This window comes from Dipodomys merriami, unplaced genomic scaffold (genome assembly GCF_024711535.1).
Source record: "Dipodomys merriami isolate MVZ:Mamm:240054 unplaced genomic scaffold, mDipMer1.0.p SCAF_158, whole genome shotgun sequence".
In the NCBI taxonomy this organism is placed as follows: domain Eukaryota; kingdom Metazoa; phylum Chordata; class Mammalia; order Rodentia; family Heteromyidae; genus Dipodomys; species Dipodomys merriami.
The window spans coordinates 651,696-674,829 of NW_027202915.1; the positions used below are offsets into that span (position 1 = coordinate 651,696).

Consider the following 23,134-nt stretch of genomic DNA (forward strand, 5'->3'; position numbering starts at 1 on the left):
GACCTCCAGGGACCTGTTCTTACTTCTGTGTTTTTTTGGGGAAGATGTTAACTTGCCAAAATGTAAGAGGATTAACTGAAGACCATGTGCTCCCTTTTCTACCATCCCTGCCTCCTTTTATTTTGTATTGTTCCTGGGGCTTCAACTCGGAGCCTGGGTGCTGTCCCTTAGTGCTTTGCTCAAGGCTGGCACTCAGCCATGTGGTTAATTGGAGAAAAAAACTCTCCTGGACTTTTCTACTTGGCTCGTTTCAAACCATAATTCTCAGTTCCCAGCCTCCTGGGTAGCTAGGATTACAGGGATGAGCCATGGTGCCTGCCTTTTAATCCTCTCCCTTTTAAATTTTAACCATGTTTGCTAAGTCTCCTGTGTAAAAGTAAGCTGAAAGGTTGTTGCCAGCACCCCCATTGTCATCACCATCACCATCATCACTGCCATATCACCACCACCACCACCACCACCACCACCATATAAAATACAAAATTTGTACACTATTCTGTGACCACAGTCCGCAGAATGTCTAGGATCTCGTTAGCACTGATGATCACGGACACCACCCATTTAGTGCCTACTGAGAACAGGCTGCACATTACACTTAATAGGCTCCATTACGAATCCCCACTTCTCCATGTAAGGGATTGAAGTATGAATAGGTTTTTAAAAATGGCTTCTGGTCACAGATACTCAGAGACTCAAACTCCCCACAGTCTTCACAAAAATCTCCCAAAGAATCCACAGAAGCTGTGCATGCTATCTAGCTGGAGAAGATGAGACATGGACATTAGTGAAGATCTTATAGTCCTGAGAATTACTTTGCTTGTGTGGTTTTTTTTTTTTAATTCATGAACTGTTTTTTTTTTTTTTTTTGTCCTGGTACTGGGGCTTGAACTCAAGGCCTCAAGTTTGCTCATTTTATTTGCTCACAGCGGTGGCTCTACCACTTGAGCCATGCCTCCAGTCTGATATTTTGCTGGCTAAAGATGGAGTCTTGTGGACTTTTCTGCCTAGCTGGTTTTGCACCTTGATCCTCCAGATCTCAGCCTCCATAGTAGCTGGTACAAGTGTGAGCCACCAGCACCCGACTGTAAACTATTCTTCATCATATCACGTTCTAGTTAGAATTCTTCCTTTTCTTTTGAAGTAAGATGATCTTTGTTGTTGCTGCTGTTTTGGGAGGATCGAACTAATATCTCTTGCATACTGTCCTTGTGAGTCATTTCTAATCCTTAAACCACTTTGCAATGTAGGTATTATTCCCCACTTAGCAGTGGGAGCGTGGAGGCTCATAGAAGGTGTGCTGGTGTCATGGACAGGCCCCCAACCCTATCTACTGAAGCCCGAGCCTTTTACCTCTGCTCTTTGTGTGGCTGCCTCTGATTTGGACAGAATCGTTATGTTTGGTTTATTTAGCTTCTGAGCTTGTGTTGTTCACAGCTGTCTTGATGTGCAGTCTTGGCACGTGTGGGCTGTGCTGTTGTAGGTTGAGGGTATGTCTATGTCTGAAGTCCGATGGACTTTTTGCCTATGGCACTTTTTCAAATGTCCTGTGAGTTGCGTTCCCCCCCTGCCTTTGGTGCTCCCCGCCTCCCATGTGATTGGACCACAGCCACACACACCGTCCTCAACCATCGGTGCCATCCTTGTGCTGGGGTGCCCGGCAGAATCACTTAGACTGGGTGCAGCCACTACACCGGTTTATTTCACATTCCTGTGTAGAACAGCTTTGATCTGACATTTAACATCTTTCCCGGTGGTGGTTTTTCTCCCTCTGTCTCTTTCAGCTCATTACCCAGCATTACTTTCATTTTCTGCACACGCCAGGACTCATGTGGGAGCGCATACCACGTGTGATCCCTCCTACTGAGGGAAGGGTAGACTAGTGGCCTTGCTGCAGACCTGGCGTTCCAGTTCCTCTGGCAGCCAGAGGGCTTTCTGTGGAGTTTTACACTGAGGAAGTAGGGCTGTGGACCCCCTGGTGCTCTCCTAAGGGCTTGCTTTGGAGAAGACACCATGCTTAACCCCTTGCATCACACCCAGCGATTAGTGACTTCCTTTAGTCTATACCTTCAAGTTTGTAGTTGCCATTCAGAAAAGAGCCATCAATATGGACAGCTGGCTTTGTGGCCAACCATGGAGGGTCTCAGAAAGGAAAGATGCTGCTAGTGGGCATGGTAGAGCCCCCCGGGGTGTGGGCAGCGGGGTGCCATCGCTGTGTCTCAGTCTCGTTTGTTCCCTGGCTACCCTCCAGGTAGCATAGGTCTTCATCGTGGTCGGGGGAGTGTTTCTGTGGATACTGATATTCAGCCCAGGGTCATTCCTGCTGGGTCAAGGTAACATGCAAAGACTCTGGGTGATTAACCCTTTGTACCCCTAGATCCTCAGTCACATGTGGAAAGGCAGAATGTTGGGGAGCCAGCAGAAGGAGGAAGAGCGTCTTGTAGATTTCAAGGTTAAGCTGTCTTCCCTCCAGTGACGGATTCGGATTTGGCTGATTTATCTCCATCTTCCTTCTGGAAATACAGAGGAGGAAGCAGATCACTTCTTTGAGAGATGTCCAACTCATGGTCTGACTCCGGAGTGCTAAGCTAGGAAAGAGAACATTGGTGTTCAGATTGCCTCAGATCAGCAAACCTTCAAGTCTGTAGTTTCTGTTCCGAGGAGAGCCATCCGTTTGGACAGCTGCCTTTGTGAAGGAAGCATGGAGGGTCTCAGAAAGAAAGGGTATCCTGGCAGGCAGGGGGCGGGAACTCGCAAACTCCAGTGCTGAGGATGGAGGAAGTGTGAAGGTAAGCACTGTTCATCTGTGGAAGGCTGCTGTGGGAGAGCAAAGCCCGTGTCATTCTCAGGGCCCTGTCCTCCCTTCTGGGCCTCTTGGGACAGTTTATGGAGGAAGAAAGTTTAGGAACAAAGTGGGAAGGAACTGCCTTTGAAGAATAGCTTAAATCTTGTTGAGCTTGTCATTAGAGGCTGCTAGAATAATAAACCAGAAGCAAACACCAACAGGAAATGTAGGACACATGCTGGAGGAGAGGCCAGCTGTTGCCTTCACTGGGGGGGCCTAGACGCTTTGGAGGAACATACCGGAAGCACTCTTCTGGCTAAAAGAATGCGGAAAAACACCCTGCCGGGCCAGTGACATTGGCATTTATTGCTAGGCAACCTGTCCCTCTGAGGATGGAATGGAATGGAAAGCAACCAGGAACACCAGGAAATGGCTTTGTGGGCCTGGCTGGCCCTTCTCATTTTCTTGCCTGAGTTCCGCAGACCCCATGGACCTCATTAGCAGTCCCCCCTCATGCTGGGGGCCTGCCACCAGTTCTGCAGGGAGCAGCTTCTTGCTTGCTGTGAGTCAGTGGGGTGGGACTGGTCCGGAATTTTCCTCTAGGAGGTGTCTCTTGTCTTCTTCCTGGGGAACTGGGCTGAAGGGTTAAACATTTTTTAAATCCTCTTGTATATCATTGTTACTTTCTTGGGAAAAGATGAACAGATGAACAGAAAAGCCAGAGACTCTATTCTAATAGCTTAAGGAAGAATCAGTAAAGGGAGAGGCCGCATGAGGCTCTGCAGCCAGACGGACAGCTTTCATATCAGGGCAGCTGTCTAATAAGTGACCGTGCTAGTTAGCTCTCTGTCAGTGCAACTAGATAGCCTAGATAATCAGCTTATAATGAGAAATAAAAGGTTGATTTTGGAATCAGGGTTTATAGATTCCATAATTCTATAATTGAATGAGCTCCTTGTTTTCAGGTTTCTAGAGGTGGGTGTAGTATGGCAATGTTGGGGACAAGTGGCAGAGCAAAATAGGTCACCTCCTGGTGGGAGAGAGGCGGAGAGAGGGATGGGGGAAGAGGTGGGGGGGGGAGAGGAAGAAGGGAGACAGGCTCCCTCAGTTCTCATCAAAGAAATTTCCCAATGGCCTAAAGACCTCCGGCCAGGGTTCCACTGCCTCCCGTCCATAACCTCCCAGCAGCACCGTGCTGGGGTCCTGGTCTTTGTGGGCCTTCACTACATCGGCAGATTTGGTGTCTGAATGTGAAAGTCATTTGTCCCTAACCTTTTTTCTGGGAACCTTTCCCACTTCCTCTTCTGATGGGAGGTGAAGCAAGAGTGGTTTTATATATTTTCTTGAGAGATGAGTGTTTTGACAGGGTCGGGGGGAGGGGGTGGGTGCCCGGTGGGGAGGAGCTGGGGTGGGGGAGAAGGGATGGTAGGGAAAAACAAAGGAGGAGGTAATAATGCTCCATAGGAAATGTACTCATGACCGTACTCATGTAACTGTAACCCCTCTGTACAGTATCTTTACAATAAAAAAAAACTGTTTTGAATACAGAACTCCTAAATTTAAAATTTTAGGATGAAAATATTATCTAAGGGCCTAGTAGCTGGTTTTTATGTGCGCTAAAGTAGAAATCAGGGCATTGAAACAGGAGTTCTGCTTGTGAGTGACTTGTTTCCTGAGACCACATGTCAGGCTGGAAGTAGACCGCACAAGTGTCCTGGCTCCATGAGTGAGCCAGCGTGACTGCCAGCATCCAGCCACGGGCCTGTCCGTCCAGAGAGTACCTCCTACGTCCAGAAGTGTTGGAAAAGTTTGGTAGTTTGCTCTGTCCATGGTTCAAAGCACTAACTAGAAAGGTATTTTCATTTTCCTAAGATGTCTTTCCTGACTTGTCAAGGTCTGTGGAGTTGGAACTCATGGGGATAGAAGGAATGGTTCTTTGACATCGGCCAGCAGTGGCATCCTGTGCCTACTCCTGGAGCGATGCCGAGGCTGTCTGAGGCCACCTGAGGGCGGTAGGCTCAGCAGTGGCTGGGTTTTATGGCTCTCACGGGGCTAGTGCTAGTTGGCACAGGGGTTGGAGGAGAGCCAGGGAGCAGTGCTGCTTCTCACCGAGTCAGAGGGAACACAGAACTCCATGGTGTGTCTGTGATACATGGTTTCCATGAGCTCCACAGACAGGACTACAGGGGCAGCAAAGGGTGTGGCGTCTGCTAGTCCAGGAGCCAGGAAAGCCCCTGCCTTTGAATTCACACAGGCCAGGGATTGTTCCCAGGGATCCTCAGATCCCCCTGCCCAGGCAGTGGTGCCTGGTGTGTTGGAAGTCAACATTACCTATTTGGAGAGTGATAAAAACCAAGGAGAGAAGAGGACAGTGCTTCTCAGCCCAGGGGCGGCCATGCCCCTGCCAGTCAAGTGCAGAGGCAGAGACTCAAGTCCAGGGCCCCATGTCCTGTGCTGGGGGGGGGTCCTCTTCTGCCGCTGCCCCCCTCCCCCACCAGCATGCCATGTCTCCCGGACGATTGGCTGAATGAACATTTTTCCAAAAAAGCAATTCCTTTCATGCTGCTTGAAACCCAATAGTTTGGTGACTTGAAAAAACACCCCATGGGCTGGGAAGGTGGCTCAGTGGTAGAGCGCTTGACTTGCATGCGTGAGCCCTGGGTTCGATTCCTCAGCACCACATAAGCAGAAAAGAAAAACGCCAGAAGTGGCGCTGTGTCTCAAATGGTGGAGCGCTAGCCTTGAGCTGAAGAGCTCCCAGGCCCAGAGTTCAGGCCCCATGACCAAAAAAAAAAAAAAAAAAAGAAGTGCATATCCTGTATCCTGTTACTTACTAATAAAAGAAATAAATACTTAAAAAAAAAAAAAAAAAAAAAAAAAAGAAAAAACACCCCATTGGTTGTGGAGTGCACATAAATGCCATTCCCCAGGTCTCTTGTGTTATCTTAAATTATGCAATAGAACGTGGGGATAAATAAGGAAATGGCAGAACAACCGGAGGAGAAAATGGCATATGGTCATTAAAAAATAACATTTCCACATGTTTTTTGATAAGGAAAAAAATTGTTGATAAGGAAAAATTCTCATTATGGATTGTCATACAAAAAAGCAAGAAACTGTACTGTAGCACATATGGAAAGCCACATACATTCTTTTTGAGTAAATGAGTGTTTCTTATAAAACCTTGTTATGCTGCAAAAAAAAGAGAGGGTGTTGGAGGAGATGTCCGTTTGGCTGTTGCCGAAGTGTGAGTAGTAGTGGCGGGATATTCAGTGTACTCTCCCTGTGGTCTGAGGAGCACTGTGAGATGAGCCTTGTGGGGCTCCCCGGCTTCTCTGGTCAACCTTGACCTCCTACTGCTTTCTGTCATTTTCTCCAGCTGCCTGAGTTTCCGTCTTCTGAGCCACTCCCTGCTACCTCCGTGTTAGGGAGGCCTCTTGATTTATGAATCAGGTAATCACTGTGTGCCGAGGGGCTGTTAGGGAAACATAACACTGGTGCCCCAAGTCCAGACAGATTGTAATTAACAGCTACCCTCCCATCAGCTCTCTTCCTGCCTGCCCTGGCTGCTTCCCACCCTCTCCTCAGCCATACCCTGGCACGCCCCATGTAAACCCCGGTGGGGCTTCTCCCTGTAAGAGCTACAGCAGATTTGAGAAGGGCCCCAGAGGAAAATGATCCTTCAGGTGAGGCTGGTAACTGTTGAACCTGAACATTCAACTGGGCCCAAGAGATGCCGCAGCGCCTCTGTCCATGTGCGCTGTGGCAGATGAGGGGTTCCATGAGATTGAATAAGTTGTCCGGGCCACATAGTTCCCCAAGGTCAAAGGAAGGTGAACCCAGACTTAGGCCAGTACCCATCAGCACGCCTAGGGCTGCTTCTGTGTCTAATGCTGCTTTTCTATGAGAGTTAACCTTCTGATGTGTGCTAGGGAGGGCTTCTGACTTTAAGTAGTTTTTCTCTTTGGTGGTGGTTTTTTTTTTTTGTTTGTTTGTTTTGCGATGCTGAGAATTGAACCCAGGGCCTCATGGGTGTGTGAGATGAGCATTCCAACACATGAAGTACACCCTCAGCTCTTTCGTTTTTATCTTGTTTTTGAGATAGGGTCTCACCAGTACAGTAGCCCTAGTTGTCCTTGAACTTACATCCCTCCTGCCTCTGACTCCTGAGTATCCAGGGCAGCACCACACCAGCTTGAGCTGGAGGTTTTAAAGTCATAGTGGGGATGAAGCTCACAAGGAAAGCAAAGTGTCTTTGATGGTTGTGGTGGGGCAGCAAGTCAGATTCACAGACATAGCTGCAGCCAGCCTGCTATGGGGTGGGTGATCAACACTGGTTCATGGGTGACGTTTGCAGAGTTCCTGGTCCTGAACCTGTTTGGTTATAATTTTCCTTTGGTGATACTTAGCACATGGTGCTGCTGAGATCAAAAGTTCTTAGAACAGAATCTCTGCTCCTGATCTTAGTAACATCGGTGGATGAGAGGGCCTGGGGAGGGGGGCGGGGAGACACACACCCGTGTGACATGCCTCTGTGACATGTCTTCTGGTCTAACACTTGAGGAGGTCTAGGTTGGACCCAGGAGACTCTGAAGCATTTGTACTTGGCTGTCTGCTGAAGATGCTAAGGGGTTTTGTTCTGTAATGTCTGCGAAGGTTTCTACTCTAACCCTGCCCACCACGGAGAGTTCCTGTTGTGTGTTGTAGTATTGGGTGCCAGTCAGACTCTTTGGAGGCTAAGGTGGGATTGTGCGGGCCAGCCTCGAGTTTCAGGCTCTCCTTTTTACCTTCTCCCATGTGTTCTCCAGGATCCTGACTTCTCTGCTGTGGTTCACGACAAACTTCAGGTCCCCAACACCATCCGGAAGGCTTGGAACGACCGGGACAACCGCTGTGACATTTGTGCCACGCACCTGAACCAGCTGAAGCAGGAGGCCATTCAGATGGTGCTGACCTTGGAGCAGGCGGCCAGCAGCGAGCGCTGCGATGCTGCTCCCGGCTCCCCGCCGCCACTCTCCCCCATCCCTGCGCTGGCAGGCTCGCGGCACGCGGGCAGCCTCCACCAGCCCAGGGACTGGGCCTTTGTGCCTGCCGCCTATGCCCCCTCCAACTACACGGGCCTGGTCAACAAGCACAGCAGCAAGCCCAACAGCCTGGGGGTCAGCAATGGGCTGGAGAAGAAGAGTGGGTCCCCCACCCACCAGGCCAAGGCCGGCCTCCAGACGGCCACGAGTCCCAATAATGGGAATGTTCTCAACTCCGTGGCTGTTCAGGCTCACCAGTACCTGGACGGCACCTGGTCCCTTTCAAGAACCAATGGGGTCACCCTGTACCCGTACCAGGTGAGTGCATTCGTGATCTCTGCCCTTCTTCTGAACGCCGGCCTCAGAGTCTGAGCTTCCACGTTCCTCCTGGAGTACTCTCACTAGGGTGCTCCTGCCTGCTGGGGGGTGGGGCAGTCCTCCAACCCGGGTGTCCTCTCCCCTTCCTAAGACATCCTCATTGCTGTAGCTGCCCTGCAGTGCCCACCAGGCTCACTGCACAGCCTTGCGTAGGCCTGGAGATGCGTGGACTGGGCCCTGGCCTCACCCGCTCATGAGCAGTACATGCCTCCTGCAGGTGTTTGCCCGGTCCTGGGCTCATGTCTCTCACTTAGGAATGGACAGGATAATGGTGGGAAAGAAACCAGGCAATGTATGGAAGCCACGGAGTCAGTCCCGAGTCGGGTGTACCATTAGGGATTGTGGTGTCTGTTCACAGAGAATGTTGAAATTAAGACAAAGTGGGGAGTGATGTTTTTAATTGAAGCATATGGTAGGTCCCTAAATCATGACCTTGAGCAGCCTGTGGCTTGGGTTGGACATCCTGGGAATAAGAAATGTAGGGGATCAGTTCTCTGCCTTGCTGGCCTGCTTCTATGCTGTACAGCTCTGTAGACCCCCGTCTAGCACCCTCTCCTGCCATGATGGGGCTCAGCCCTTCTCTCTGGGCATCTCACTTTTAAATTCCCCTGGGACTGGGTTGTCAAAGGCTCTGCCTGATGCTTCAGTTCTCTGGACTAGTATACACCCCAACTTTCCTTATAAAAGAAGGAGGGCAAGTCTTAAATCAGCCAGGGAATTGAAAAAGAATTTGACCTGTTTTTTCCTCCAGGTGAGTTTTCCTGTTGGGTGGGGTTGGGCTTATCTCCTCTGCTTCCTGTCCCATGTCCCTCCTGTAGGGCACAGTGGGGAGTGTGGGCTGACACTGCAGTACTGAAGGGGATATGGTCATGGGGTGTTAGTCAGGGGAGATACAGATTCTGCTTCTTGGGATTTCCCATGGGCCCTGTGTTAGTGGGTGTTGGAGAATGGCCTCAGGCTGTGATGTAGGGCCTGAGGCTTCTTCCATTAAATGTGGCCTCCACCAGAGCTGTTGCAGCCAGTCAAAAAAAAATGAGGAAAGGAGTGTGGAAGGCCTCACTGGCGCTTGGGCCCAGCCTGGCCTGTGACATCTGTGTCTAGGAGCGGTGATTCGGGAGCCAGCCCTGTTCTCCTGCAGGAGAACCTAGGAAAGCCAGCCTGTCCAGTGGACACAGAATGGACACATGCACTGCTTGTGACACGCGAGGGATACAGGGAAAGCATAAATGAGTTCAAGGTGGCCGATAAAATTCCTGGTCACTTTTCAGGAGTGTTTGAGGGGGTCGTGGATTGTGACTGGTGAGCTCTTGAAGGAAAATAGAACCACTGATAATTTTCCTAAGAAGTTAGCGTTCTTAGAGATTGTCAAGCTTTTCCTTTACTGAGGGCCTTACAGTTTCCAAGTTACCAAGCACAGGTCATTCTATTTCCCCTGCGCAGGCCTGCAGGGGGGAAGCTGCTAGGCCTTCCTTTTTCTGACGGGGTGGTGGAGGGATAGAGGGGGGATTGCACTTAGAGAAATCAAATGGCTGTGGCTACTCAGCCACGGACAGGCAGCACCAGCTCCACTTCACCAAGGCGTGCATTTTCCCAGCACAGAAGCCCCCACCTTTCCTAGCGTACCCCACACAACCCTGCTAGCACCCTGCCTAGATATAACTCCTTTTCAGGCTTGGTATACCAAAGAGAACTCCTGCTTTGATATATATTATATTATATTATATTATATTACATTATATTACATTATATTATATTACCACTAAGGATGCTTTAGAGAGGCTTCAGAGTCTAGTCCAGAAAACAACGATCCAGAGAATGCTGGTTAGTTTTCTATGACCATAAGAAATGTCTGAGCCGGGCACTGGTGGCTCACGCCTGTAATCCTAGCTACTGAGAAGACTGAGATCTGAGGATCACAGTTCAAAGCCAAGCCCGGGAAGGAAAGTCCGTGAGACTCTTATCTCCAATAAACCACCAGAAAACCAAAAGTGAAGCTGTGGCTCAAGCAGTAGAGTGCTCGCCTTGAGCTAAAGAGCGCAGGGATAGCACCCAGGCCCAGAGTTCAAGCCCCTCGACCAGGAAAAAAAAAAAAGAAATGTCTGAAACAATCTGTTTACAGAGAGGAAAAGTTTGATTGGCTCACAGTTTTGGATTTCCATGCATGATTAATTGATTTTGTTGCCTTTGAACCTGGGCGAGAGGGTATACCGCAGTGGGCAAATTGTGGTCAAGCCAAACCGTTCACCTTACTGCCAGGAAGCAAAAGAGAGGGAGGAAGTGGCTGGGCCCCTTTCAGCACACACCTGGTGATGTAAAGCCCTCCACCAGGCTCCTCCTCTTTTCATTGTAGAATGCTGCGGGGTTTTTACTATTTGTTACTTTAAAATATACCAGTTTGAAAACTATAAAGAGAAACACACTGTTTTAAAGTGAAACTAAAATGAAGTGAAAAAGTTTAAACTATGAAACACATCTGGTGTATGTTCTCCAATTATTCATACACTCACAGCTTTTACAATTGAGACTAGCCTTAATCCTGTGGCCTGCTTTTCTCCTAATAGATTTTCCCATGCTGTATTTTTTTCCCCAATACGATCTTCAGAGTTGAGGCTATAGGTAGGTGGTAGAGCACTTGCACTTCCATCCCTTATACTGCAGAAATAAAATATGATCTTTAATGGCAGTGTAATACTCTATTATATGAGTACAGCTATGGTTCGTCTCTTCTCACGTATGTAGCCAAGTATTACTGGAGAGTAGGGCTTTGCTAGTGTGGGTTAAATGTCCAGGTGAGCATATTCCCACCACGCCCATAGTGCTGGTCACACACTCATATCACTCACACAGGCAGCTCAGGTTTCCCTTCCATGTCCCAAGTCTTTGTCAGGTATCTGGATTCCTCAGAGCAATGGGCTGCTACACTGGAACCAGTGTTTTCACAGAAGATGCTCAGTAGGAGAAAAAGCTGAATGAGGCAGAAAACTGGGAGATGCTGCTAAAAAGAATTATTAGGAAATATTGGTGTATTTCATTGTTTTTTTTTTCAATATTTCTGCTTTTATTCCCCTGTTTTGGATAAAAGATTTTTTTTTTTTTGGTACTGGTTCTGGGGATGATCTCAGAGAGCCTGGGCCTGTCCCCAACCTTTGCTCAAGGCTACAACTCTACCACTTGAGCCACAGCTCCACCTCTGGCTTTTTGGTAATTAATTTGAGACAAAAGTCTCTTGGACTTTCCTGCCCAGGCTGGATTTGAGCCGTGATTCTTAGATCTCGGCCTCCTAAGTAGCTAGAATTACAAAGCGTGAATCACTAATGCTGGCTTAGATTTTCTTTCTTTCTTTTTTCTTTTTCTTTTTGGTAGGTCATGGGGCCTGAACTCTGGGCCTGGGCGCTGTCCCTCAGCTTTTCAGCTTAAGGCTAGCTCTCTGCAGCACCACTTCCGGCTTTTTCTGCTTATGTGGTGCTGAGGAATTGAACCCAGGGCCTTATGCATGCGAGGCAAGCACTCTACCACTGAGCCACCTTCCCAGCCCTAGTTGTTGTTGTTGTTGTTTTTTGTATAAGCACTTACTAAGCCCTCAGAAAGCAGTGCCCTGAGGCACAGGCTAGAGCTGGCAACCCTCCCAGTTAGGGAGGTGGAGCCACACCCCACTGCCTAGAATGCTGGGGAAAACTGGAATCCAGCCCCTGCTGAGGGTAAGCCGATGTGGCGGACACTGATTACAAAGTCTTTTGTGTTCTGTTACCTCTTTCCCATGGGAAGGAGGGAAATTCATGCATCATCTCTGAGTTCAAGGGAGGGAGGAAATCTCAAATAAAGAGATGAGGGGCCTGGCTGCGAATCCCTTTCCCTGGTGTTGTGACTGTCACCCAATGCCCTGGGGCAGGGCCAGGCTCTGGCAGACTGAGTGTCTCCTGCTGTGCACACCGCCCAACAGTAATTATTCTGTGCAGTAAATATTCAGCCCTTCAAGGTCTGGCCAGCAAGTCAGAGATGGTTGACTGCCCTCAAACCCACTGTGTTTTTCCCTACCCTCTGCATAGTGCCCCAGCTCTTCCCTGCACAGTAAGCCTGTGGGCGTTGCCACTCTTGAGGTCTTGTTACACAGATACCCCAAATCCAGGTTCTGGATAAGAAGAGGAGGCTGGTCCTCCACAGCTGGGATACACCCAGGGGGAGAGCGAAGAGATCAAGTTCCCAACAGGGGTCCTAGGGACCCTTTGTATGGATGGCAGGAGGGTCCCTGGAGCCAAGCTCCTCTTACCACACCATGGTGTAACCACTCCAAGGTGGCAGAAGGGAGATTCTGGATGCTTTTGCTCTTTCATGTTTCCAAAGTATCCCCAGAAGGAGCAAATCCCCAGGAATATCCTATTTGGGGAATCTCAGATTCTTCCTTGCCTTTTGGTAGAATTCTGTTTATCCCCAGTTAAAGAAAGAGTAACTTGGGGCAGTCCTGAGATTTCATGGAGAATGTCTGTTACTGGTGGTAGGCTGAGTGAGGGCAGTAGCTAGGCCATCGTGGGTGGGACAGGTCACACAGTGGAAGCGACTTAGCAGATGGGACTGAGGCTCTGTCACATAGAGGTTGTCTGTGCCTGTGTAGGCAGCCCCAGTGGTCTCGAGAATCCTCATAAGAGGAAGGCAGGAGGACGAGAACCCAAGGAGAAAAGAGGTCAGGGTGTCATGCAGAGTAAAGGATGGGACCCAAGTCTCCAGGGCAGAAAGAAGCAGCTCTGCAGATCTCTGGACTCCTGGCTTTCACAATTCAAGGACAGTAACTATGTGGCCATTTGCTTGAGCACCATAGGAAATAAGCTTTAAGCATCGAGGACAGAGAGGCTGAGGAAGAAGAGGCAAGCTGATGGCCAGGAACACGGGCTCCGTACCCCACTCAGCACTGTGCTATGCCTTGTGGAGCCACCAGCACCCTGGCAGGGTCATCTGAACCCTGACTCACACTGCATTTGTGGTGTGCGGTGGTGTCGGATTCCCCTGTGGTGGTGGAGCCATCCCCGCAGGCACCACAGCCACCCACCTCTGGCACCCCGTCATTACCGTTACATAAGTGCCTCGTGCTGCTGAAACCGGTCCATGCTGGGGGACAGAGATGTGACGGAGACCTGGGGAGACGGCTCATCTTTCCTGCAAGCCTGTGACCTGACAGAAATCCTTGTCGCCTCATCTGGTGCTCGTGCTTGGAAGACTTTGAAGGCTGTGGCGTTCTGGTTGGAGCAGTCCGGGTGCTGGTTGGCACTGTTGTCTGCTCAGTAGGCAGAAGACATGCCAGAGATTTTAGAGGAGGAAATGTGAAGCTTTCCTTCTCTGAAAACAGACGTTCTGAATTTTGACTGCACACTAGAATCACTTGAGAGGTTGTATATAAATAATTCCCAATGCTGAATCTATACCCCAAGCCAATGAAATGAGAATATGTGTCATGGGGCCCAGGCCTTGAGGAATGCTATGCCCGAAGCTGGTGTTCTAAGTCCAGCAGTGTTGTAATACGCTGCGCAGTGGACAGTTGTCAGCCAGCTTCCTGTCACTTTGACACATTTAGAAGAGGGGAAGCGTTCAGAGGTTTCAGTAGCAGGGCCCTGGGCCTGAGGTGCTGCACAGTATCAAGGTGGAAGTACACAGTGGAGGAAACTAGTCACCTCATGGCCACCAAGCGAAGAGAGGACGAGAAGGGCCTGGGGTCCCCTAATCCCCTTTGAGTGTTATGCCCTCAGTGACCTAACTTCATTTCCCCAGGCTCCACCTCCAAAAGGTTCCACTACCCATTAATGCTGAACTGAAGACCAGTTGAGCCCATAGGGAGAGAGGAAGGCAGATAGAAGAGGAAATACTAGTGTCTAAGCTGCCAAAACAAATGATTATAGACTAGTTGGCTTTAAACAATAGAAATACATTATTTCCTAGTTCTAGAGAGTAGGGGTGTCAGCAGGGCTTGTGCTTCCCGACAGTGCCTCTTTTGGCATTTCTTGGCTTATGGTGCATCCCTCTGCTTCTGTCTCCATGTGGCCACTTGTCTGTCTGTCTCCTCCTCTTTGTCACAAACACGTTCTCATCCAGCATAATTTCATCTCAATTCTTAACTAATTATATCTACAAAGACCTTGTTTTCAAATAAGATCATATTCTAAAGTTTCAGTGGAAAACCTTATTCAACCCATGATACGTAGATAGATAAATAGGTAGAGGATAAGAGGGAAATGATTGATGGATGATAGGTAACAGATGGATGATAGATGATAAATAATAGGCAGATGTTAGAATAGATGATAGGTGGATTAATGATAGAAGGATAGATGAATAGAAATAAGTAGGTGATAGGTAATATATATATCAGGACCTTTTTTCAATAGAATCACCAGTGTAGAGAAACAGTACTAAAAGCATAAAACAAGTATCAAACACACTATAGGAATATTACCCAGCAGAAAACCCCAGCCCCCTCTGCAGAACCCAAGTGCTAACTTACCTATGTACATCACTTCTCACGTGAGAAATGTTCCCTGTGGTGCTGGGGGTGGAACCCAGGATCACCCTTGCAGCCTGAAGATAACACCTCTGAATTAGAAGTTATCTCATGCCAGGATTAGTGAACCGATTGATAAAATACTGAAAGCTCATTGACCAATTGTTTCTGAGATGTGGGGACTTTTCAAAGGGAAGAGAAGCAGTAATGTGCAGACTCGAATCTCCTCACCCTGTGGAGGTGAGAAGAGGACACATGTAAAATAATCCAGAGGGGTTTGACGTGCCTTAGAAGCTCAGACTCTCCTCACTGAAAGAACATGTTGAAGACTCTCAGCTTCTCCTCTTGCTTTCCTTATTTATAAACAAAGGAAAAATTACAATTTTAATAGGTTTGCTTTCTTGTGAAACTTTTGTGAAATGCAGATGTTTCTTTTAACATTGCTACAGACTATGGAGAGATGGAAGTCTCCTCCTCACCTAGCCCCATCCTAGACAATATCAGAATGAGATTTTGCTGTGCCAGCATCTTTAGCAGGACAGATGAGCATACTGCTGTTTGTGGGGTGGGAGGTAAGGGGGTGAGTCATCACGTTCATATGTCTAGGTCACCCTAGAAGCAGATTTGTCTCCATTCTGGGGGCCTCTGGAGACAATCTGCTACAATAGTGCTGCATCAGAGGCCTTAGAGAGTTAACTTACACCTTCCGTAGCTTGTCCCGGGTCTAGGGCAAGCCAGGGGAAGAAGGAGCCATGGGAAAGCACGCAGAGAGGCAGCCGGCTCTGTGGGCAAAGCTGTGTCCAGGCGCTTCCTATTTACAAACCAGCCTGAACCGTCCAGCCACGCTGTTCTCTACTGGGCAGGGGTGGGGGGGTGGGAAGGTTTGATGGATGGGATGGTGCGCCAGGAGCCGGTGATGTTCTCACGCTCCCTTATGCCCAGCTAACAGATCTCAGGGGCCAGACATGACCTGGTGACAAAAACCAGCCTGGATGTGTCAGGGGTCCTGCACGAGGTCCAGCGGGAGGACATGACAGGGTTAGAACTCACGCAGGCCTCCACTTCCCCCCCAACCGCCCCGCCCCCACTGGCCCAGCCGCAGAGGACCTCCTACAGCGCCTGCTCCCCGCACCGGGTCTTCCAGGCCATTCTGTGTAACTGGCATGCCAAGTCAGGTTTTCACTGTATTGCTGCCCCGTGGTGGGGAAGCAAAAGCACTGTGTTGTATCACCTCAGTGGGAGGCAGGGAGGCTGGGAGCTGGAGAAAACTGTGGGCTCAAAATGAGAGAGAAGCATGTAAGCCATGCCGCCATGTTATGTGCACTGTTTTATATACCATGCTTGCATGAAAATGTATACATCTATATGTGCTTATATCTGTAGATCTTTACTTATGCCCATGTGAACTTCTGTCTGTCTGTATGTTGTTGAGAAAGAGAGGAAGGCAGAACCTCACACTGAAAAGTTCTGCAGAGCCAACCTCTCAGCAAACTTGCTGGGTGCAGCTCCCTACCTTCTGTGCCCAGGCCAGCATAGAGGTGAGGCGGATGTAGCCAGAGCAGTTACCATGGCTCTGAAACACGGAGGTGGGACCAGTGACTGTCGGAAAGGGAAGCAACTCCCGTCTGACTGCCGCAGAGCCCATTTCTGCACGTCTGGTGGTTAGGCCCTGACCATAGGCCTGCTGCAGGGTACCACAGGGCAGGGAGAGTGTGCTCTGGAGTGTTTGTAGACACCACGGTTTCTTTTCTGTCTTCTGCTATTGACAGGTCGCATTGTTTGTTTGCTCATGTTAATTATTGTTATGTAGTTGCACAAGGAATCTCCAATTCCACTGAATCTCCAATTCAGCTGAATCTCCAATTCAACTGAATCTCCAATTCCACTGAATCTCCAATTCCACTGAATCTCCAATTCCACTGAATCTCCAATTCCACTGAATCTCCAATTCCACTGAATCTCCAATTCCACTGAATCTCCAATTCCACTGAATCTCCAATTCCACTGAATCTCCAATTCCACTGAATCTCCAATTCCACTGAATCTCCAATTCCACTGAATCTCCAATTCAGTGTTTGAAGACACTGCATCTTGATCAGTGCCACCCCTTCCACTGTTCCCCCCACGTCCCTTGGGTTTTCCTAGCTCCATTTTCACATGTGGGCATTGACTGCGTCCTCTTCATTCCTCTGTCCTCCTCCAATAACTCCCATCCCCGGACAACACGTGTTCCAGCTTCCTGGTGTGCATTTTGTTCAACTGTAAGTCACTTCAAAGGAGTTACACCGCGGGAGCCCCCCACCCCCCTGCTTGGACCATTCGTTAGTTAAAATGTTTGAGTACCTGTGCATGTGATATAAATGCTTGCATATATATTTATAATTTAGATCTAACTTCCACATGTGAGACAAAACAAGCATCCTTTGGCTCTCTGAGGCTGGCCCTGGACTTAACATCGAGATGTGATGTTTTAGTTCTCAAAGTGAGCCCTCTCTGGGGCATTTGGGTTCACACAAGGTTTTTGCTGTGTTTGCAAGACCAAGACTATTGTTATAGGGTGAAGGTGCAGCTCAGTAGGAGAACATTTGCCTAGTATGCCATAAGTTCCAACTCCAGCAACACACACACACACCAATGAAAAGTTCCAACTCCAGCAACACACACACACACACACACACACACACACACACACACCAATGAAAAGTTCCAACTCCAGCAACACACACACACACACACACACACACACACACACCCCAATGAAAACAAACCCCCAAACTCACAAAGTTCCAACTCCAGCAACACACACACACACACACACACACACACACACACACACACACACCCCAATGAAAACAAACCCCCAAACTCACAAAGTTCCAACTCCAGCAACACACACACACACACACACACACACACACACACACACACACACACACACACCAATGAAAACAAACCCCCAAACACACAAAGTTCCAACTCCAGCAACACACACACACACACACACACACACACACACACACACACACACACACACACACACACACACACACACACACACACACACACACACACACACACACACACACACACACACACACACACACACACACACACACCCCAATGAAAACAAACCCCCAAACTCACTGCTTTCAAAGTTGCTGAGACATTATCTGCCCTCTTGCTGTTCACACAGAGCAGAGGCAGTAGTGGATAAATCTGCTACTTCTTAGCATGAATCAAGGCAGTGACACCAACCTCTGCAGGCTGAGTGTGGTGGGTCATGCCTGTAATTTTAGACCCTCAGGCGGTGGAGGGAGGAGGATGTGAGCCTGGAAGAAAGGTGTTTCCTGGAAGTCAGGGAACTTACAGGAAAACAGCCAATAGGATTGGTTTATCAATTTCAAAATGTAAGCTTTCAACTGAGAAATCAAATTTAGGCAACTTGACTCTGCTAGTCTCCATAGCCTGAAAGCGGCCTCGTTCTAGAGGATTTTCCAATAAGATGAGTGGTGATATTCGTGAATGATTTATTCACACTGTGTAATGGAACCTGTCAGCTTTGGAAGCTGTGTATAACTCAATAAGCCAGAATTTTCCAGATGACCAGTGCATTATGTTTCAGGTCTTACAGCACAGTCACGGAGCAGGGCAGCCCATGGCAACCCCACAGCTGAGCCCTGAAAGCTTGGGGGGGGTTGCTCATTTCAGTGACACCCCAACTCCACTGTTGATTTGAATGTAGCAGCACAGGAGACAGCCACTATTATTTGAAAAGGCCACTAAATAGTCTTTCATTTTAACAATACTTATGAGGCTGGATTTTCTTCATCTGTTTCATGCTTTAATTGAGATAGTCTATTAGTCAGTCTGTAAAGAAAGCTGTTGTTTTCTCCCTGCAGTAGTATAGACTTAATTCAGAAGGAAACAGGTCCAGATTGGAGTTGAGCTGGGCACACATTTCTGTTGAACATAAATTCACTGTTACAGCGTTGTAAAGATGCTTTGGTTTGCCAAGACGGGCATTCACTCAGGGACAGGTTAGCTCTGGTTATCTCCTGGGACCTTGATTTACTTGTTGGTTCAAATAGATCCCCAGTCTGACTTTCCTTCAGTTCTGCAGTAAGTGCACATGGGGGGAAGAGCAGGTAGAGGAGCTTTCCCCGGCCGCCTTAGACTTGCTGTAACAAAACACCCAAGAAAACCAGCTTAAAAAGAGGAGAGCTGTGTTTTTGTTTTCAGTCCGTGGTCAGGCAGACCCATTGCCAAACTTTGTACCTGTGGCAAGGCGGCTAGCTCATGGCTGGAGCAGCGTGGCAGCCAGGAAGCCGAGAGAGAGATAGAAGGGGCCTGTGCCCCAGTATCTCCTTCAGGGGAAAGTCCCTATGACCCCACTCGCTCAAACCTGGCCTTTCACACATGGGTGTTGGGAGACAATCAGGAGCTATAGCCGAGTGTGGTGGTACACACCTGTAATCCCAGTACTCGAGTGATGAGGGTAGGAAGATTGAGAGTTCATGCCAGCCTAGGCTACATAGTAAGACCTTTTCTCAAAAAGATGAAAGAAAACCAAGACCACCTCCATCCCTAGGGCTCCTTCTAGATGGGTTCTGTGGCCTGGTGGTAGTTGGAACCCGGGCATGGGGGCAGGTGAGCAGTTATACCTAGAAATTGGCACATGCTACAAATCAGGTCTCACTCCTGCCGGCCCCCACCCCAAAGGGGGATCAGAATCTTTACCAGCACACCACTGCTTGTGGTGAACTCAACTCCAGACTTGAGTTCTCTCAGGTTGGTCTGATGACACTCCTCCCCCACCTCCCCACCCCCGCCCTGCCAAGGCCAGGGCATGGCCTTCCAGCTCAACGCTGTGTTCACACACACAGAGTCCTAGGGAGGCTGGGGTCAAAGTGTCAGGCTGGCAAAATGGGGAGCCAGTCAGCCTGACACTTAAGTCGTTCCCTGGCCGTTTCTATGTTGTGATCTTTGGCATATTTCTCCCTGCCCCGCTGCTTCATCTGTAGGATGAAGGACAGGAGAGACGTTTTCTAGCTAGACAGTGATGAAAAACTAACAGTGTCACTGTTACCTCACCAAGCGCAGCCTGCAGAAAGCGCTGGCTCCCGTGGGGCTCCAGCCAGGACCTGGCTTCCTCTGGCAGCTGCGTTGTGCCTCCTTTGTTTAGGGTTGGTTTTGTGTCTCTGTTTTCCAACATTTATGAAGCCTCTCCATCAAGACTCCAAGATCAGTGTACTCAGACTCACATGGTAGTAAATCTTTGACTTCCTCCATCTCTGGTCCCAAGGGAGAAGTTTTGTTAAATGACGATCTTTCAAAGGATGACTAACAGATTACTCTAAGATATATATTAGAATAACATTCAAGTACTGGAGAGAACACATATACATTCAGATCATATCAACCCCTCCTATAGTCACTCTGAACTGAGGTGTAATCTTACACCTTTAAGCTGGTGTCATAAATTCTTTTAAGAAAGAGCTATGTCAATTTTGCTTTCGTATTTGCTGTGAACTGTGGGTACCGACGCTATGGCTCAGTTTCCCCACTTTGCAATGCCCCTGACTACTAAGGCTACCCATCCTTGACCCTGGGCCTTGCCTTGGGTCCTGAGGAACTGGACGTCTGTACCCCGCACTAGGCACCGTGAGGCCCCCATCCTGCTCCTCCGGGTGCCTCCAGACTCAGGACGTCAGGCTTGCCCTTTTCCTTCAGGGTGACGGACTCCAGCGCCTGCCTTCCATTTCTGGTTTACTCATCCCATCATGTGTATATGTTTTTTAACATTGTTATTCTTTTATGAACATGTCTCCTTTGAAATTGTTATTCTCGGGCGCTGGTGGCTCACGCCTGTAATCCTAGCTACTCAGGAGGCTGAGATCTGAGGATTGCGGTTCAAAGCCAGCCCGGGCAGGAGAGACCGTGAGACTCCTATCTCCAATAAACCACCAGAAAACCGGAAGTGGCGCTGTAGCTCAAGTGGTAGAGCGCTCGCCTTGAGCTGAAGAGCTGAGGGACAGCACCCAGGCCCAGAGTTCAAGCCCCACGACCGACAAAAAAAAAAAAAAAAAGAGAAGTACCTACCTCTTTGTTACTAAAATTGTTATTCTCAAGGTGATATACAGAGGGGTTACAGTTTCATGAGTCAGATAAAGAGTACATTTCTCTTTCTTTCTCTTTCTCCCCCCCCTTCCCCGCTTTCTTTCTCTCTCTTGGTGTGTGTGTGTCTCTCTCTTTTTGCCAGTCCTGGGGCTTGAAGTCAGGGTCTGGGCACTGTCTCTGAGCTTCTTTTGCTCAAGGATAATGCTCTACCACTTGAGCCACAGCCCTACTTCTGGCTTTTCTGTGTATGTGGGTTTCATGCATGCTAGGCAAGCACTCTATCACTAGGCCACGTTCCCAGCCCAGGAGCACATTTCTTTTTGGACAATGTCACCCCTTCTCTTGCTTTCTATAGTTTTCCCTCGCAACCCACAAGTTGTAACGTTCATTTTCAGCGCAGTGTCCCATGAGTGCCACCACTGCATTGTGTTTCTGTAAACGTGCAAAATGGCTTGGGAATGAAGTGAAGACGTCCCTGGGTGGATGGTGGCTGAAGGAAGGGGGCATGGCTGCCCCGTGTTTTGGAGCAGTGTGGCGATGGGAACTGGGGAGCTGGAGGCTGGCTAAGTGGGCAGGGGTACAACCCGAGAAGCCTTCTCACCAGAGGTGCTGCGGTTGGGAAGGGGCGGTGACCGGGCTTCTCTGTTCCCGAGAGCTCCAGGCGTGCATGGGTGTTCCGCCAGCTGCTCGATGCCCGCCTTCTTGGATGGCTGCTCTCAGGGTGTGGAGGAGGCCCTGGTGGAGGCCACCCCCTGCTTTCCAGTGTCTCCCGTGTTCTGGAAGCCGGGTCTAGCTGCCTTGGGAAGGAGACAAGTTCCCATCCTATGGGACCCTCACGGGGCTGAAGACCAAGTCTCCTGGGAGCCCGTGCTGTCCCTTTCTCCTTACCTGGACATTTCCATGCTAAATAGAAGGATTAGGTTGCTAATATTAGGTTGCTAAATAGAAGGATTCCTGGTATGGGGGAAAGGCAATAAAAATGCCTGCCCTCTGTGACCAAGGCCGTTCCTCTAGGTGCCTTGACCCCCACCCCTTCCACCCCATACAATGATCTTGGCTGCTGATGGCAGAAGGATGGAAGCTGGGGCCCGGTGGGCAGAGGGTGATCAACTCTTGTCAGCTCCTGGGCCATGGTAGGGCCTGCAGTGACTGCAGACAGTGGCTCCAGGGCCCCTCCCGGGACATGAGGGCAGGAGACAGACACCCAGCGCCCAGGCCTGGGCTGCTTCCAGTGCACCGGAGGGGAGAAGCGGACCAGTGGCCACGTCCACGTGCTAACCGAGGAAGGAAGGGAGCCAGGGGCAGGGACACACACACCTAGTAGCCCTCAAAGAGCAATGCCATCGGAAGAAAGCATTTCTCACTATTTTCAGTTCCCTCTCAAGAGGTGTAAAATGTACATGTATGAGCGAGCATGCAGACATGCATATATCATATACACACATAAATACATGTTTATTTCCTAGAAATAACATTTGGCACAGACGGGTTGTGAGGATGAAAATAGAATACCACACGGCTTTATTCCGGTAACCCGTTCATCATTTCCTGTTCTCTCTGCACTGTTGGGAGTAAGATGCACACACCAGACCCTTCCCCCCAGCACTGGAAGGTGAGCTCCCAAGAAGGAGTGTCGCCTCCTGCAGCCGAAATGCAGCGATCACACTCCCTTCATCCTTGCTGAGCACCTTCCTGCGACTCACCCGTTGTCCCACGGTGTCCTGCGCGTGGCTGTTTCCTCTGGCAGACAGTCGGCTCTAGGGTTGGGCTTACTCACCTTCTTCCATGAAAGGTCTTCAAACAGTCACCTTATCACAGTTACCTCTTATTCTGAATTGCTAGACAGAAGCACCCTTGCATTTGGGGCGTATTTCACATACGGCTACCCTTGCATCCCCTCAACACCAAGGCTGTGTTGTCTAGATTCTGGTCTACTCCCCCTTTGCTTTGAGGATTTTTGGTGTTGGAGATCAAAGCCAGGGCTTTGTACGTGCCAGACAAGCACCTGGCCAACCAGCCACCTCCCCAGTGCTTCATTTTTTGAGTCAGGGTCTTGCCATGTGACTTTGAATGGGAAGCTGCAGTGTAGTCTGGGCTGGCCTTAAACTTTTGACCCTTTTGCTTTGGCCTCCTGTGATTACAGATGGGCGCTGCTATGCCCTCTCCCTTCTGTGAGAAGTATGTTCCCAGGTGGGGTGGAGGGGATGCCGGTGAGACATATTGAGTGTGCATCTTACAATGTTACCTATTTGGTTTAAAACATCAGATCCTTCTAGATCCTTCCCAGATTCCCCTGTTATAAGCCTGACCCTCTACCAAGCATTTTCCCTCATCCTTGAGGAGGATAAA

The 23,134-nt window shown here is 49.2% G+C and overlaps 1 protein-coding gene across 1 annotated transcript in view; it reads left to right on the top strand.

Annotated features, from left to right (window-relative positions):
* Window positions 1-23,134, top strand: part of Kif26b (kinesin family member 26B) — a 285,786-nt gene that overhangs the window by 97,520 nt on the left and 165,132 nt on the right. Inside the window, exon 3 of the mRNA XM_070023180.1 lies at window positions 7,591-8,124. Within this exon, the coding sequence (XP_069879281.1) occupies window positions 7,591-8,124 (534 nt within the window). The remainder of the gene's footprint in view (window positions 1-7,590; window positions 8,125-23,134) is intronic.